Source organism: Ranitomeya imitator, chromosome 5, assembly GCF_032444005.1.
Source record: "Ranitomeya imitator isolate aRanImi1 chromosome 5, aRanImi1.pri, whole genome shotgun sequence".
In the NCBI taxonomy this organism is placed as follows: Eukaryota; Metazoa; Chordata; class Amphibia; order Anura; family Dendrobatidae; genus Ranitomeya; species Ranitomeya imitator.
The window spans coordinates 128,645,738-128,664,844 of record NC_091286.1 but is presented as its reverse complement, the minus strand read 5'-3'; the positions used below and the strand labels follow the sequence as shown (position 1 = coordinate 128,664,844).

The following is a 19,107-nucleotide window of genomic DNA, read 5'->3' as shown; positions in this document are numbered from 1 at the left end:
TTGCCCTCCTTTGTACTCTCTCTAGTTCCATTATATCCTTCCTGAGCACCGGTGCCCAAAACTGGACACAGTACTCCATGTGCGGTCTAACTAGGGATTTGTACAGAGGCAGTATAATGCTCTCATCATGTGTATCCAGACCTCTTTTAATGCACCCCATGATCCTGTTTGCCTTGGCAGCTGCTGCCTGGCACTGGCTGCTCCAGGTAAGTTTATCATTAACTAGGATCCCCAAGTCCTTCTCCCTGTCAGATTTACCCAGTGGTTTCCCATTCAGTGTGTAATGGTGACATTGATTCCTTCTTCCCATGTGTATAACCTTACATTTATCATTGTTAAACCTCATCTGCCACCTTTCAGCCCAAGTTTCCAACTTATCCAGATCCATCTGTAGCAGAATACTATCTTCTATTGTATTAACTGCTTTACATAGTTTTGTATCATCTGCAAATATCGATATTTTACTGTGTAAACCTTCTACCAGATCATTAATGAATATGTTGAAGAGAACAGGTCCCAATACTGACCCCTGCGGTACCCCACTGGTCACAGCGACCCAGTTAGAGACTATACCATTTATAACCACCCTCTGCTTTCTATCACTAAGCCAGTTACTAACCCATTTACACACATTTTCCCCCAGACCAAGCATTCTCATTTTGTGTACCAACCTCTTGTGCGGCACGGTGTCAAACGCTTTGGAAAAATCGAGATATACCACGTCCAATGACTCACCGTGGTCCAGTCTATAGCTTACCTCTTCATAAAAACTGATTAGATTGGTTTGACAGGAGCGATTTCTCATAAACCCATGCTGATATGGAGTTAAACAGTTATTCTCATTGAGATAATCCAGAATAACATCCCTCAGAAACCCTTCAAATATTTTACCAACAATAGAGGTTAGACTTACTGGCCTATAATTTCCAGGTTCACTTTTAGAGCCCTTTTTGAATATTGGCACCACATTTGCTATGCGCCAGTCCTGCGGAACAGACCCTGTCGCTATAGAGTCACTAAAAATAAGAAATAATGGTTTATCTATTACATTACTTAGTTCTCTTAGTACTCGTGGGTGTATGCCATCCGGACCCGGAGATTTATCTATTTTAATCTTATTTAGCCGGTTTCGCACCTCTTCTTGGGTTAGATTGGTGACCCTTAATATAGGGTTTTCATTGTTTCTTGGGATTTCACCTAGCATTTCATTTTCCACCGTGAATACCGTGGAGAAGAAGGTGTTTAATATGTTAGCTTTTTCCTCGTCATCTACAACCATTCTTTCCTCACTATTTTTTAAGGGGCCTACATTTTCAGTTTTTATTCTTTTACTATTGATATAGTTGAAGAACAGTTTGGGATTAGTTTTACTCTCCTTAGCAATGTGCTTCTCTGTTTCCTTTTTGGCAGCTTTAATTAGTTTTTTAGATAAAGTATTTTTCTCCCTATAGTTTTTTAGAGCTTCAATGGTGCCATCCTGCTTTAGTAGTGCAAATGCTTTCTTTTTACTGTTAATTGCCTGTCTTACTTCTTTGTTTAGCCACATTGGGTTTTTCCTATTTCTAGTCCTTTTATTCCCACAAGGTATAAACCGCTTACACTGCCTATTTAGGATGTTCTTAAACATTTCCCATTTATTATCTGTATTCTCATTTCTGAGGATATTGTCCCAGTCTACCAGATTAAGGGCATCTCTAAGCTGTTCAAACTTTGCCTTCCTAAAGTTCAATGTTTTTGTGACTCCCTGACAAGTCCCCCTAGTGAAAGACAGGTGAAACTGCACAATATTGTGGTCGCTATTTCCTAAATGCCCAACCACCTGCAGATTTGTTATTCTGTCAGGTCTATTAGATAGTATTAGGTCTAAAAGTGCTGCTCCTCTGGTTGGATTCTGCACCAATTGTGAAAGATAATTTTTCTTGGTTATTAGCAAAAACCTGTTGCCTTTATGGGTTTCACAGGTTTCTGTTTCCCAGTTAATATCCGGGTAGTTAAAGTCCCCCATAACCAGGACCTCATTATGGGTTGCAGCTTCATCTATCTGCTTTAGAAGTAGACTTTCCATGCTTTCTGTTATATTTGGGGGTTTGTAACAGACCCCAATGAGAATTTTGTTACCATTTTTCCCTCCATGAATTTCAACCCATATGGACTCGACATCCTCATTCCCTTCGCTAATATCCTCCCTTAAAGTGGACTTTAGACAAGATTTTACATAGAGACAAACCCCTCCTCCTCTCCGATTTTTACGATCCTTTCTAAACAGACTGTAACCCTGTAAGTTAACTGCCCAGTCATAGCTTTCATCTAACCATGTCTCGGTTATTCCCACTATGTCAAAGTTACCTGTAGATATTTCTGCTTCTAGTTCTTCCATCTTGTTTGTCAGGCTTCTGGCGTTTGCGAGCATGCAGTTTAGAGGATTTTGTTTTGTTCCAATCTCCTCACTGTGGATTGTTTTAGAAATGTTCTTACCTCCCTTCTGAGTATGTTTTCCTGGGTCGTCTTTGTTCGAGTCTAATGTTTTTCTTCCCGTCCCCTCTTCTTCTAGTTTAACGCCCTCCTGATGAGTGTAGCGAGTCTTCTGGCGAATGTGTGTTTCCCAGGTTTGTTGAGGTGTAGTCCGTCTCTGGCGAGGAGTCCATCATACCAGTAATTCACACCGTGGTCCAGGAATCCAAATCCTTGTTGTCTGCACCATCGTCTTAGCCAGTTGTTTGCATCAAGGATCCTGTTCCATCTCCTGGTGCCATGCCCGTCTACTGGAAGGATAGAAGAAAAAACTACCTGTGCATCCAGTTCCTTTACTTTCTTCCCCAACTCTTCAAAGTCCTTGCAGATTGTCGGTAGGTCCTTCCTTGCCGTGTCATTGGTGCCAACATGTATCAGAAGAAATGGGTGGACGTCCTTGGAGCTGAAGAGCTTTGGTATCCTATCGGTCACATCCTTGATCATCGCACCTGGAAGGCAGCATACTTCTCTTGCAGTTATGTCCGGTCTGCAGATGGCTGCTTCGGTGCCTCTCAGTAGTGAGTCTCCCACCACCACCACTCTCCGTTGCTTCTTGGCTGTACTTTTTGCTGTCACTTGTTGCTGTGTGCCCTTTTCTTTTTTGCTTGCTGGTATTGCTTCATTCTTAGGTGTGCCATCTTCATCCTCTACAAAGATTTGATATCGGTTCTTCAGTTGTGTGGTTGGTGATTTCTCCATGGTCTTCTTGCTTCTTTTGGTCACATGCTTCCACTCATCTGCTTTTGGAGGTTCTCTGACACTTTTTGCACCTTCTTAGCAAAGGATAACATAAGAGAAGAAGGAAAAAAAAACTTTATACTCTTGCATCTATTACACAAAGTTTATCTGTGCATACTGAGATACTCTTGAGCACAATCTGGAATAGTACGTATATGACTACAATAATCATAACTATATGTATTATGCTCTGCATAATCCCAGCAACCCACCCACCGATTCCTCTGAACCAGTTGGCTGGGTTAAGAAAAGAAAAGGTATCTGACCACCAGCTATCCTTATTCTGGTCATTGTCTTTGTCATACTGATCTCTGAGTCGTTGTACGTCCTTTAATTTAAATGTCATACTCATAGTACTATTCGGGTCTATATAATGACAGCAGGTGGGTCCGATGATTTGACACATACCCCCTTGTGAGGCAGTTAGGTAATCCAATACCAGGGTATGTTGGTTAGTGACTATTATAAGCTGATTCTGTACAGCTATACTAGTGTTTAGTATATCCAATATATCCCAGATCTGATCATCTAGATAATCCGTGGCTCTAACTAATTTATCCCACATCTGTGTTAACATAGGATAAATAAAAATGGTACTAGCAATTTTGTTAGGAATTCCCATTTGTACTATATGTGGCCTCCCCGAGGGACGTGGTGAGTTATCTGCAGCTCTTTTATACAGTGTGTGCTTGGGCACGGCTTGCATATTCACTTGTTTATTTGAAATTATGAATGTAGCCGGGGTTAGGCGTCCTAATGTACAAGTACCCTTTATACCTACGGGAAGCCATTTATATGCTCCTTCTCCGCATATCCAAAATGTACCTTCAGGCAGATCCCATAGAGCTGAGTGCTGCAATACCAATCTGTGAGCCAAGTCCACAAATCTAGATACATTCTGAAGCATACACCAAGAGGGTTTTTGTCCCAAGGGGCTACAGTACCCGGCTGCGGGATTCCCACATACAGGCATTCCTTTGATATACTCATCGGATTTATTACAAACCAGGTTCCCCAGCTTACTTGTACAACTGTTTGCATCACCTTGGGGGAACAATTTAGAATGTTTCCATTTTCTATTATGTATGTATCTTTCCAATACTACAGGTTTGAAAGCATCAGAGGGGGGGACGGTTGTACTGAAACTAAGCTGTAGATTTTCTGTGGGGACCTGTCCTAAATTAGTTAATCCAGTCTTATTTCTAGGTACCCATTTTCCTCCCCTAAATGCTAAATATTGTAGATGTGTGTTACTCCCTGAGAGATTACCCTGCCACCAAGGAAATTCTACCCATCCCACAATTGGTATGGCGATTGTAGTATTCCACAGCCTAGCATTACCAATTTGGTTGTTGGCCAGGTTGTCTGAACAATTAGGCCAAGCGAATATTTCTTCTGCTAATACGGGAACTGCTAGAAAAGGTATACTTGTGGCTGATACCGGCGAATGGGTACAGATCCAACAATCTGTAAGGGTTTGTGTATTGTTTAACAAGTCATGCACTAATTTTCTATGATGTTGTACGAATCTATTGTTCAAAGGGGCTAGAGAATTCAGTCTATCCCACGCCTCCGTTGAGGTTATCATTATTAACATCAATATCATGAGTTTATACTGCTTTTCTTGCAATGGCTTGCATGTATCCATGATGCCTTTCCTTCAAGCTTGACTGATGTAGGTGTTGTCAACAGGACTTGGAAGGGTCCGTCAAACCTTGGTTCTAGAGCCTTTCTGGTGTGTCTTTTTACATAGACTTGATCACCTGGTTCCAACTTGTGACTTCCTTCTGTGTTGTCAGGATCTGGAAGGGAAGCAAAAACTTGTGCATGCACCTTAGTTAATTGTTTCTGAAGATTTTGCACATAAGAAGTCAATGACTCAATATTTAACACAAGTTGCTGTGGAAAATAACATCCTAAATTGGCAGTCCTGCCAAACAAAATTTCATATGGAGACAGTTTAGTCTTACCCCTTGGGGTATTGCGTATTGAGTAAAGGGCCAGTGGAAGGCATTCTATCCAAGGCTTTCCTGTTTCAGCCATGGCTTTCTGTATTTTTAATTTTAAAGTTCCATTCATGCGTTCCACCTTACCAGAACTTTGAGGATGGTACGGAGTGTGTAACTGACTTTCAACACCCAACATTTTCAGTACATTTTGAAATATTTCTCCAGTGAAATGAGTACCCCTATCTGACTCGATCACTTCAGGGAGACCGTAACGGGGTATCAGTTCGGCAACTAGCTTTACAGCAGTGTTTTTAGCTGAAGCCTTCCGAACTGGATAGGCCTCTGGCCACCCCGAGAACATGTCCACACATACCAACACATACTCATACCCATTACTTTTTGGCAGCTGGATAAAGTCTATTTGTAATCGCTGAAACGGGTAGAGAGGTCGGACGTGGTGCTTCATAGGGGTCTTTGTTGTCTGTCCGGGATTATGTGCCAGGCATATAGCGCATGCAGCACAATAGTCTCTTGCATAGTTGCCAAAACCTGGAGCCAACCAGACTTGCTTTGCCAGTAGTGTCATTGCATTTGCAGACACATGAGTAGGGTGGTGCAGTCCACCAACTACAATCGGATACCAGGCTCTAGGTAGACATATTAGTCCATCTTTCTTCCAAATTCCCGCTTGTTCTTCTGCCCCTTCCTTTTTCCACCTGTCCCTCTCCTCTTCTCCTGCATCTTCCTGTGCTTGTCTCAGTCTATCTTCAGTATTTTCTGTGGGGTTTACAGTATGAACCTGTTGTAAGGGTTTGACAGCTGCTGCTTTGGCTGCTTTATCAGCCCTATCATTTCCCCTAGATTCCCTAGTGTCGAGTCTCACATGTGCAGCTACCTTGATTACTGCTACTTCTTTTGTTTCTTGTGCAGCCTCTAAGATCTGTTTGATCAGAGAAGCATGTTTTACAGGTTGTCCTGACGCTGTCATGTAACCTCTAGCTCTCCAGATTACTCCAAAATCAAACACAATACCATGTGCATACCTAGAATCAGTGTATATATTAGCTGTCTGGTTCTCAGCTATTTTAAGAGCTTCAATCAATGCTGTTAGTTCTGCTTCTTGTGCAGACTGTTTCGGTGGAAGTGGTTCTGCTTTGAGAGTTTCAGATTCTGACACAACTGCATACCCTGTATGGAAGTTACCTGTGTCATCTGCAAACCTACTACCATCTATAAACAGCTCTAAATCTGGATTTTGAAGTGGTGTTTCGGATACATTGGGTAAGCCTACCGTTTCTTGTAAAATGAGCTCTGTACAATCATGTGTGTCTGTAGGGAAAAAATTTGCGTGTGGATCAGTGTCCTTATTCCCCCCTTCAGACTCGAGAGGTAGCAGTGTAGCTATATTGAGAGTCTGAAGCCTAGCAAATGTGATAGTAGAGGGGAGCAACAAAGAACACTGTAGCCGCAAATGTCTGGCCATGGAAATGTGTTTTGGTTGGACCTGGTTTAATATCCCATAAACATCATGTGTAGTTTGAACTGTGAGTGGATACTCTAGGACAATTTCTGATGCTTTGTCCAACAATAGTGAGACAGCAACAACTACACGTACACAGGTTGGCGCTGCTCTAGCTACGGGATCTAACCTTGCTGAAAGATATGCAATTGGTCTTTGTTTCCCTGCATGCTTCTGGGTAAGAACTCCTGTAGCATGGGAATCAACTTCTGCAGCCATAAGCTGAAACGGTTTGGTGTAGTCTGGTAGCTCTAACGCTGGAGCTGAAACAAGGGCATCTTTTAATTGTTGGAACGAAATCTGACCTTCTTTTGTCAACAAATAAGGTTCACTTTTTACACAGTCATACAGTGGTTGCATTAGTTGACTGGCATGTATAATCCATTGTCTACAATGAGACACTATTCCTAAAAATGCTCGTAGCTGTTTATGATTTCTAGGCTCATTCATCTGTCTTATTGCTTCAGTTCTTTGAGGTGTAAGATGCTTTTTACCTTGAGAAATGCAATGACCTAGAAAGACCACTTTGGTCTGACAAACTTGTAGCTTTTGTCTATTCACTTTACACCCTTCTTTTTCTAAAAAACATAGTAAACTCACAGTGGACCTTTCTGCAGTTTCTAGATCTGGGCAGCAAAGTAGTAGGTCATCCACATACTGCAAAATTACTACCTGTGGTTCGGGTTCAAACCTCTGAAGGACTGTTTGTAGGGCATTTGAATAAAGAGTAGGGGAGTGTATCATTCCCTGTGGAAGGCGTGTCCACGCCAACTGTTTGCCCTTAAATGTAAATGCAAACAAATGCCAACTATCTTGGTGTAAAGGAACCGAGAAAAATGCATTTGAAAGATCTATTACAGTAAATACTTGAGAACTGGCTGGTATCTGTGATAGTAACGTATGAGGATTGGGTACAACTGGGGTGATTGGATCTAGAACTTTGTTTATTTCTCTTAAATCATGTACCATACGATATTTGGGCATAGAACTCTTATCAAGAGTTCTCTTTTTGACTGGATACAGAGGAGTGTTAGCAGGTGATTGTATCTCTACCAAAACTCCTTTCTCTTTATATCCCTCTATCTGTTTTGTAATCGCTAGTTCCTGCTGGGCACTCACAGGGTATTGTCTGAGCTGTGGGAGAACAGTTCCTGGTTGCACAGATAGTTTTACAGGAGAGATATGCAATAGTCCCACATCGGTGTCACCCTGTGCCCACAGTGTTTCTGGGACCATTGAGAGGTCTAGATCTGTGGTGTACTCTTTTTCTTCAGCATAATCCTCAAAAGCCTGAATTCTAACATATTGTTCTAATGTTTCTGCATCATCAGGGATAGTCAGTATAACTGTGCCATCTTCCCTAAAATTGATGTTAGCTTCTAATTTCTTTAGGACATCAGTTCCTAACAAACATGTTGGGGCACCTCTGGCATACAAAAATCTGGATGCAAAACATTTAGGTCCTAATGAGACCTCTAGGGGCACAGTATATGGCAGTGTTCGAATTACCCCATCATAACCCTCAGCAAAAGTTGTTTGTTCTGAAATATCTTCCGGATTCGGAAGAAAATCTTGATTCAAAATTGAGGAAGTTGCACCTGTATCTATCAAAAATGGAATCTCTCTCCCCCCCACATTCACCTGTATCATAGGTCTTCTAGCTGGTAGGGAAGTTTGTAACACATCGAGTCAATCTGAATCTGGTATGGGACCATCTATGATGGTAGATTTCTGCTGGTTGTCCGTTTGGGGAGGGTTATTTCTGGGAACAAATTTGCCTGACTTTATATCTGCCAACTTCTTCCTGCACTCTCTTTGGAAATGACCTGGCTTTTTACAGTAGTGGCAAGGAAAGTTGTGTCTCACTCTTCCTCCTGTATTAGCTTGTGCTATTCTAACAGGCTTACGATTCTCTCTCATATCCATGACTATTCCTAAACATCGTTGTTTCACAATATTTGGTTGTTCAATTGTTCTCCAATCTGGAGTAGAGGATTTAAATTTTTCTCTGATTTTCGGATCTAGCCCCTCTATTAATTGTTTTGTAAAAAGTCTCCTTACTGAAGCATCAGTCAAATCCAATCCTTCATCCCTAAAGCTATTTTCTAATTCTTGACTATATTCTTCAATACTTTGCCCAAATTTCTGCATAATCACACCCGTAGATCCCCTTTCCCTCTGTTTTTCTCTCATGAAAATTATTAATGCCTCTGTGAACTGGGTACCTGATGCTTCTGTCTGTAAGGCACCCCCTTCTGCCACTGGTCTATTGGGCTGTAGGTGTGTCAATAATTCCTGAAAAAGTCCGGGGGACATTTTCATTCTACATAATTCTTCCCCGTCCGCCCAGACCCCAGCATGAGTCTGCATGATTTGTTGTATGTATTGTGCAAATCGGATGGGATATTGAGTGGGATCAGGCGCATTATGCAGGAGGGACATACCTTCAGCAGGGGACCAAGGAAAATACTGTCGGGTCTGGTGATATCTAGTTCCCATTACCCCGTCAGCACCAGGTTCCCTAAAGGGTCTTGGTACTACCCTAACAGGGGCAAGTACAGCGCCATGTCTAGGTGTACCACAGACTAGGCAATCATTTCTCCAATCTGGATTTTGTTGTCCACAGTGTGAACATACCCATCCTCCTACCCCACCAAGATTGGGATACAAGGCTGGAAATTGTTTTCCTCCTTCTGCTCCTCCAGATGGTACAAATGATTGGGCTTTTGGATCTAGGTAAGGTGGTGGGATTATGTCACAACTTTTTCCCTTCCCCATAATCCATTTGGAAGTGTCTGGATCATACTTCCAATTCTCCTCTTTAGCTGTTTTTGAGACCTCTATCATACAGTGTATGATTTCTTCCCACCCATTGTCTTTGATAATTCCACCTCGTTCTTTACTCAGTTTTTCCCATTCTGTACTGAACATAAGTGCTTCTGAAATTCCCAATTTTTCTCTTACCCTTCTAATCTGACTTCTGACTGTCTTCCCACATCTTTCCTGTATGATATCTGCTGCTTCCACTTGTCCTAAGACGGTTTTTGTCTGTTTATTTCCCATTTTTCTTTTTTTTTATTTTTTTATTTTTTTTCAATATTAGCTATTTCTACCCCAGGTGACGTTTGGACAATCACTTATCCTAGGTGATGTCTCGTTGCCTTCTCTCCTAGGGAGCTAAAATATTGAAGGGCTGATCTGCTCCATTCTTTCTAATGTGCAGAATGTACTTAAGTGCTATTATGCACGCAAACAGACCCAGCAACACCATACAGATCACAAAACTTTCTGTGTCAGTTAGCATACTCGTCCCAGGCTCATGGACCCGCGTCCTGGGCTCATTCTATCAAACCTTATCCAGAAATGAAGGAGGTTAAGCACTTAAATGAGAGTCAAGCATGGGCGGAGGTCTCCCCGAAAGGACGCAACCACATGACCCAGTTAGGCTGACTTCCGTGTATAAGGCTTATACCCCAACTATTTCGGCTTATTTTTCTACGCACTTTTGCTCTTCTTTCACAACATACCACAACCTTCACACTGTTCACACACTGCCAGGGACAGGACTCATAAATCTATACAATATAGTAACCCGAGTTTTATAGGTATCTACTCACTACTAGACTAACCCAGCGTGACACGGCTCATAGAGATCTTTCGGATAATACAAGGCAGATAAAAAGAGAACTAATAATGTCTCTTACCTGGCCAGGTTTTTCAGTTCATTTGCCGTCCATTATCCCAGATCTCCATTGTCCGTATCTGCAGGTGAATCTCGAGCAAATACTCTCATCTCGGGTCCCTGTTCGGTGCGCCAAAGAAATGTTAAGTCCTTCTCAGTCCCTGGCTTACTAGAGGTAGGGATCCTGAGTAAATGACACGCAAACAAGGTATTGTGTGATCATATACAGGGGAAGCCCAGGAGCACATCTCTCTCTCTGGGCTTTGCCCTTCCTTTATATAGAAAAGAATTATTCTTTTACAGACATGCGCACAAGCGCTCATATTTCACTATCTCTTACATAAACAATCTATACCAGTCTTTATCAGTAGAAAGTTACATCATCTGGAAGGTGAATGAAAGGCTGCTATTGAAAGAAGGAATGCACACATGATTACTTCCATAAAAGGAAATGTCAAGTCAGCAGAAATGTATCTTGTTGTAAGCGAGATTTCTCAGGAAGAAGACAAGATGGATTCCTTTAGTTCAGTCTGATCTCCACAGGGGATAAGGCTAGTGTGTGTGTGTGTGTGTGTGTGTGTGTGTGTATGCATGTATATACTGTAGATAGAAAAGTTAAATATATCTATCTGTATCTCTATCTTCTATCTTCTCCTTATATATTTTAACTACCTTGTATTTGGGGTCTTTTCTTGTAAATTTTTTTTTCAGGTGGTTCTGAACAGTCTAATGATGGATTACCTGGCCAAGCTGTGGGACCGCTGGCGGCAGCACTGAGGCTGAAGGTTTGCATGCCCAGTCATGACTACTTGTATCATGTGGCTTCTCATGACGGAAGATGTAATCTAGTTTGTCCTCTCTCCGCAGAATCTAGCAGAAAGCAGTAAAAGATGGTCTGATTCTCAGAAGTACAAGAAGTGGAATCTGCATTGTTTAAGGCTGCAGCCGCTCTCCCCTGTGCCCAGGTGTGCAAATATTCTGTACATTATCCTATGTAGCCCATTTCTAGCCGCTATGATCGAAGTCTGGTTGCTTAGCGCCATGGGGATTCTTTGCGTTTCCCTATCAGAACTGTTATCAATATGTCCTTGTCATGAACATGTGAAGTGGGCATTTCCATATTTGGATCTTCTGACCAGTTAAATTAGGCTGAACAAATGGAGCCCCCTACTAATTAAAATTAATCAAAAGCTCAGTAACTGCTTGTTTCAAACCCGACTGATATTACGAATGTTAGACATGGCAGAAGTTGTGAGAATTTCCCTTTGAAGTATTCTTAAAGGCAACCCGACAGCTCATACGTGGTGCTTGACAGTATGTATCGGACATTGGTCGTATGATCTCAGCCAGGTATAATTGCCTCTGAAAATCTGCAGTATTTCAGAGAAAAACCTGCTCTAAATGAGTCGTGCTGGCAACTAGCAGAACCGGGCAATACATGTACGTAAAGAGACCTGTAAATCCGGGTAGAAGCCACCGGGGACCCACCTGTATAGTAGTTTATCCCTAAAACGTTGCAGCGTTTCAGAGTCAAATATACCTGGCTGAGATCCTACAGCCAGTACCTGATGCATGTTGCCCATGGATTGGGCATGTATCAGCTGTCAGGTTCACATTAATAAGTATACCGGTAAAGAGATGACTGCTGCATGTTACACTAACTTCCTTTTTGATATTTATGAATTCCCTTGGGTTTTATTCAGAGCCACATTTGCTCTGAATCCCTTTCTGCAATCCCAACTAGTGCATGATCTTAATTCTCCAATGCATGGTTTTCATTTGAAGATTTACGATTGTTTAAGATTATGTGGACCCTACTTTTTGTACTATTTTCAGAACTTTTTTGACAAACCTGTCCTCCTAACACAGACTAACGAAAATGGTGAGGGTCTGCTATAGCCAGTTGTCTAACAGCCAAATAAGCAAACGGTGAGGAGGAAGAGCGGGAACCTGATGTCTTTGGATACAGAGCAATTTCTTTTTATATTATGTATAATAAAAGAATAGTTGGATTTGAAAAGTGAAAAAAGATATTTTAGTTCTTGGGCACTTCATGGACCCAGTTCTTTAAGACTGAAGTTTAGTCTGACCTTCTTACTGAAGGGAGTGCTGGAGCAAGACGCATCAAATTCACGAAGACGCGTGCACCTCTTATGTAAATTTGTGGCATCTTTCAACTGCCAGATTGCGCATCAGGTAGGGGCTTGTGTATATTTGTGGTAATTTACGCCACTTGAATGATGAATTTGTAAGGTGCGCTTGGTCACGTCCTGTGATGCCTGAGCTCCACCCTCTTATTGAATAGTGGGTGGTGGTTGAGACTGGTGTTAAATACCAAAAGCCCTAAAATTATTGCTCTTCTTCAGCTTTTCTAACCTTTTTTTCAACGTTTCAAGCTGCTTTGAATTGTGGGCGAAAGCTGCTTAATCGAGAGCTATATTTTTAGTTTTGCTTTTCCAATGAGTATGAACCCACTTGTTTTTGTCATCCAAAATTATGTCATCTTTATAAAAAGACATTGCAGCATTCATACATTATAGTTGCAGTTTTCAAAACTGTTAACAAAACCATCTAAAATGTATAGGGTCCTCCTGACCCTGATGGCAGAGATGGAAAAGGTGAGGGTTGGTCAGTTAAATTTTTAGCTTTTAGATCTATTTGTTTTGGGGGATATTGTCTTGGACCGCACACTAAATACTCAAACAACGAATCCCCTCTATCGCTGATGATCAGTGGAGCGATATCCTGGAGGCAAATACAATGGTGTCCCCTGCTGCAAATAACAAGTTAATACAGTTGTATATTCTTCACCAATCCTATCTGACCCCAAGTAGATTACAAAAAATGTGGTTGTGGGGCGACTGATGACTGTCACAGGTGTGGGGAATCCGGGGCTGATTTCTGGCACCTTTATTTGGAATTGTAGGATTATTCGAAGATATTGTAGCAGATAATTGGGATACCGATTGAATGTAGACCGGAATTGTGCATTCTGGGTGTCGTGGATGAGGAGATGTTGGTCCACCATGATAGAATATTTCTTCAGGAAGCTCTATTTATGGCTGGGAAAGTAATAGTATTGAGCTGGGGGGGGGGGAAATCTCCTTCGATTAATCAGTGGAAGAAACTTGTGAATGACGTAATTCCTTATGAAAACATACTATATAGAAACAGAGGATGTCCCAGAAATTTCAGAAGATTTGGGAAAGGTGGTGTGACTCGCCATTGATGCTCCTGGTGCTATGGTTTCTTCAATCTTGCGATATAGTCCCTGATGTGTATATCAGGGGTGTCAAACTGCATTCCTCGAGGGCTGCAAACAGGTCATGTTTTCAGGATTTCCTTGTACTGCACAGGTGATAATTTAATCACCAACTCATTATTTGTGTAGGTGATTAAATTATCACCTGTGTAGTACAAGGAAATCCTGAAAACATGACCTGTTTGCAGCCCTCGAGGAATGCAGTTTGACACCCCTGGTGTATATCTATTCTGGACTATGAAAGTGATGATCTGTGTAGGATTAATAACATGTGTCTATTATAACTGATCTGGTACGAGCTTTAAAACATTTATAAAAACTCTGTTGATTAGGAAGTGCAATGCCCGGTAAAATATATTATACTGAAGGTTATGTTTTATTTGTTTGTTTGTACACTTTATTATTGAAGGTATTTTGTCATACCTATGTCAATGTGATTATGATGGATTATTTTGACGTTATGCTATGATATCATATGTTTGTTATCTTATTTTGTGGAATCCTTCAATAAAGAGTTAAAAAAAAAAATCAAACAACGAAATAACAAAAGCTGATGGGCAAAAAAAAAAAAGCACATGCATAATTGCTGTGATCTCTGCCACTACGGATACGCAACAGTCCTTTCAGAATAACCCTAATTATGCCTCAGCCAGTCCGGAGCGTCTTTTATTATTGTCAAGCAGATCTCAAGTACCATATTTTTCAGACTATAACACGCACTTTTCCCCCCCAAAAAATGTGAGGAAAATGGGGGGTGCGTCTTGTAGTCGTAATGCAGGCTTACCGGCAGTGGTGTCATGGCGGCGTCAGAGGTGCTGGGATGATGAACGGTATGGCGTGAGCAGGGTCCCTTCCACAGGTGAGGTGACGCAGCGGCCCGGTATCCAATGTGAGCAGCAGAGCCGGGTTAATCACTGGTTTCTCGGTGGTGGCGGCCATCTTCCTGAGGCCGCGTGTGCGCAGATGAAGTGCTCTGCATCCCGTGGCTTCAGGAAAATGGCCACGGGAGGCCGCGTCTGCACAGATGGAGATCGCGGCGGCCATTTTCCTGAAGCAGAGTTCGCAGATTTAGATCTCGGCTTCAGGAAAATAGCTGCGGCGATCTCCATCTGCGCACGCGCGGCCTCCCGCGGCCATTTTCCTGAAGCCCCGGGAAGCAGAGCACTCCATCTGTGCACGCGCGGCCTCGGGAAGATGGCCGCCGCCACCACCAAGAAACCGGTGATTAACCCGGCTCTGCTGCTCACATTGCATACCGGGCCACTGCGTCACCTCACCTGTGGAAGGGACCCTGCTCACTCCATACCGCTAATCATCCCTGCACTTCTGCCGTCGCCACACCACTGCTGCAACCCCCCATGGACACCAGGCCGTGGCGTCGCCCACCTAAGCAGGAAGGGACCCTGCTCAGGTGCACGCCGTACCGCATCACCCCACCTCTGCCAACACCATGCCTCCTGTGACCCTGCTCTGCCACCGCCAGCCCTCAGGTAAGATACTGTAAATTCGGACAATAAGACGGACCCCATCTTATAAAAAATCTTTTTTTCTGCAATTTTCACCCCAAATTTGGGGTGCGTCTTATGGTCCGGTGTGTCTTATAGTCCGAAAAATACGGTACCTTGGGGAATCTGTGTTCAGCCGCATTCTTAGGCTGGTTTCACATTAGCGTATCTGTGCGCAGTGTATGATCCGCATAGATCCGCATACTTCATGCATACATATTTTTAACATGGTGTACGCAGGGATATGCATTTGCATGCGGATGCGTATGCATGCGTCATTTCACGGTGTGTGGCGGGTATTGGCGACCGCAACATGTTGCATTTTTTGAGGCGTCAAATATTGCGCAATCATGCGTATGCGGATGATTGTGGATGAGTGCGTCAAAAGAACGCATTACTGTCTATGGAAATGCATTGATACGCAAGGACATGCGTTTGATGCGCTTGTGTATTTGGACTGCGCATGTCCAGGAACCGATTGCGACACATCCTCCTGGAAATATTGAACGCATGCACATAAACAATGCAAACGCATGCACACGCAGCGTTTTTATGGCATGCGTAAGATGATGCGGATAAACGCTGCATAAACATGCGCTTGCGCATGCAGATGATGCGCTGCGCACAAACGCTAATGTGAACCTAGCCTTAGTCATCCTAGGCTGTAAGTTACACACTCTGCCTTCATCTGTCCTGGTGATAAAAACCTTGATGGTTAATCTGTGATAATGTTTCACATTCAGGACTATTACATTATATGTAGAAAAAAAACATGTTTTGTTGTGGATAAGTTGCAATCTTAGTACATCACCTTTATGCTCGGGCTACCTGGTGTCTTTGGCTGCAACATTTGTTGTGCATCCAAAGTTTGGTAGGTGTTACTGCTACATTGCAGCATAATACAAGTGAATGAGGTCAAATTATGATCCGAAAGGTACTTTTGAAATTTGCTTGTTGCAATACCCTCGGGGCATCATACACTTGTATTGCGCTGCTATATTCGAATTGTAGCTCCAGCCTTAAAGTAAAACACATGTACCATGTGCCTAAGTTACAGCTGACCATACAGTTTTGCTTAACCAGCAGCAGCAGCAGCTTTTTCTTGTTTATTTCATTTCCCTTTAACTGTTCCTTTTTCCTGCTGACACATTCCATCAGGTGAGTCGGGGCGAGCCACCACATTCATTAGCTGCTGATATTAACAGGTTTGTTTCTAATATGTTTCTACTATGTATGGTCAATTTGCTACTACTTCAGCTGTTAAGATCTCCTTTGTTGCTTCGATACGATGCCATTGTTAAATGGGTTCTCCAAGAATACAATAAAGTGGCTCCCATCACATTATTCAAACTGCAGCCCGTCCAATTCACATGTCAGGATGGATAGCAGTGCGAAGAAACACAGCTCCTAAGATTTTGCTCAAATAACAGAGGAGTTGTATCATAAGCACACAGACGTCTGAGGCTGGAGAAAAAAAATGTTGTGCTTAGTCAGTTGAGACATGTCTCGGTAACTGTTTCTACTGGCAGAAGCCCGTTTTAGTCACATGTCTAGGATAGTCTTCTCTTTTAAATATCTGACTAGGTCCATTTTATTCCTTTTATTTTTTACTTGAGAACTCCTTTAAGGGATAGTGCTTTAAAATTCTAGGTATGAAAGGTATGTAGAGTATGGTTTGGCTATTCTCCCCATTAATAGAATACTAAGGAACGTGGTGTGCCCCTCATCCTCACTCTTCCTTTTCCCTAGTACATGATGGCAGGCTTGTATCGTGACAGACATGGGATGTTAGTGAGTATGGCGGGAGGAGGGATGGACACCACACTGCACATAAATACCGCAGACACTGCTTTGTAATGTATTTGTAATGTGCATGTCTTATCAAGTGTAACTGTATTAATAAAACATCATATGTGTCTTGTAATGGCTGAAGATGGCTTATCTGTTAATGTTTCCAGTGATATTGAGATTTCCCGTGGACAGCATCCAAAATCTGTTGATGTGCTTGCCAAGGAGATTGGATTGCTTACAGATGAAATTGAAATGTATGGCCGTACGAAAGCCAAAGTACGTCTGTCTCTTCTGGAGAGGTTAAAAGAACAGCCAAGTGGAAAATATGTCTTAGTTGCTGGGTAAGAATTTTTTTCACAATGTATCGATGCATTAGATAGTTGGCTAAGGATCTTCCCTAGTAAACCTGTAGCAACTGGGTGACGTAGGATTACCCATAATAATGTATGTATTCACAGGTTAATTTACACTTTGTTTTTCTTCTTCTTTATCCTCATAACTCTATATGATGGCCATAACTGCCATATGCAGCTATTATACTGCTGTGATGGCCGTAGTATGTGCTAGCGCTGATCCTAATTGTTCAAACACCTCTCCCACGTCCCCAATAGTTTCCACATCTTCTAGGTGATTGACCTCTGTGCTTTCATTGTCCCCACGCATGTAAGTGGCCCAACAATGGCCTCCGGTCTGACATCTATGTGAGCATATCAGGCCATCTCAACAGCACAATCTAATCCGCTGAATATTGGCGTGAAGCAAATGGGTGTACTACACTACGTTACGTGACTATTCGAAATGTCACTGTCGACACTATATAAAGGGTCGTCACTGTTTGCCACATTATTTGGGATATAAAGCCAAATCGAAAATCTGGTTTGGCTTTAAATCCCGAATCATATGGCAAGGTTCTTTACAGTGTCGACATTGACTTTTAGGACTGATACTTACTACAGGTGGCACTAAAGTCCCGGCAGAAAAATCTTGAGAAGGTGTGTCCAAACTTTTAGTCTGTACTGTGTGTGTATATGTATATGTATGTATGTAGCCACGTAGTATATTGCCCAGCCATGTAGTATATTGCCCAGTCACGTAGTATATTGCGCAGCCACGTAGTATATTGCCCAGCGACGTAGTATATTGCCCAGTCACGTATTGCCCAGCCACATAGTATATAGCACAGCCCACGTAGTACAGTATATTGCCCAGTCACGTAGTATATTGTCCAGCCACATAGTATATAGCAGAGCCACGTAGTTTATTGCCCAGCACAGAGCCACGTAGTATAGAGCTTTAAAAAAAATAAATAAACATATACTCACCTACAGCCCGTTGAAGTCCTGCTATACTCACCATCAGCCGCCTTTCCCGCTCCTCGCCATGCTCCCGGGATTGGTCCATTGCAAGCGGCAGCTTGCGTTCCCAGGGCTGGTGTGAGCAGGACCTATGATGACGTCGCGGTCACATGACCGTGACGTCACGGCAGGTCCTTGTCGCACACCAGCCCTGGGACGGAACCGGAAGCTGACGCTTGCAATGGAGCGGTCCCGGGAGCGTGGCGAGGAGCGAGAAAGGCGGCGGAGGGTGAGTATAGCAGGGTTTTTTTTGCATTTTTTTATTTTTAATATGACATTTTTACTATTGATGCTGCCTACGTAAATAGTTGGGGACATACAGGGTTAATAGCAGCGGTAACGGAGCGCGTTACACCGCGGGCCGTTACCGCTGCCATTAACCCTGTGTGAGCGGTGAGTGGAGGGGATTATGGAGCGGGCGCCGGGCAGTGAGTGCAGGGGAGTAGGGGAGGGACTAATCGGACTGTGGCCGTCGCTGATTGGTCGCGGCAGCCATGACAGGCAGCTGCCGAGACCAATCAGCGAATGAATAACCGTGACAGAAGGACTGACCCTTAGACAATTATATATATATATATATATATATATATATATATATATATATATATATATATAATCTCTCTGTGAAATCAAACTGTCCACTTAGGAAGCAACACTGTTTGACAATCAATTTCACATGCTATTGTGCAAATGGAATAGAAAACAGATGGAAATTATTGCCATTTATCAAGACACACTCAATATATTAGTGGTTCTGCAGGTGGGGACCACAGGCCACATCTCAGTACCAATGCT

The 19,107-nt window shown here is 42.6% G+C and overlaps 1 protein-coding gene across 1 annotated transcript in view; it reads left to right on the top strand.

Annotated features, from left to right (window-relative positions):
• Window positions 1–19,107, top strand: part of MTHFD1L (methylenetetrahydrofolate dehydrogenase (NADP+ dependent) 1 like) — a 336,729-nt gene that overhangs the window by 68,042 nt on the left and 249,580 nt on the right. The window contains exons 9-11 of the mRNA XM_069769141.1: window positions 11,111–11,184; window positions 11,267–11,364; window positions 17,125–17,298. Of these exons, the coding sequence (XP_069625242.1) occupies window positions 11,111–11,184; window positions 11,267–11,364; window positions 17,125–17,298 (346 nt within the window). The remainder of the gene's footprint in view (window positions 1–11,110; window positions 11,185–11,266; window positions 11,365–17,124; window positions 17,299–19,107) is intronic.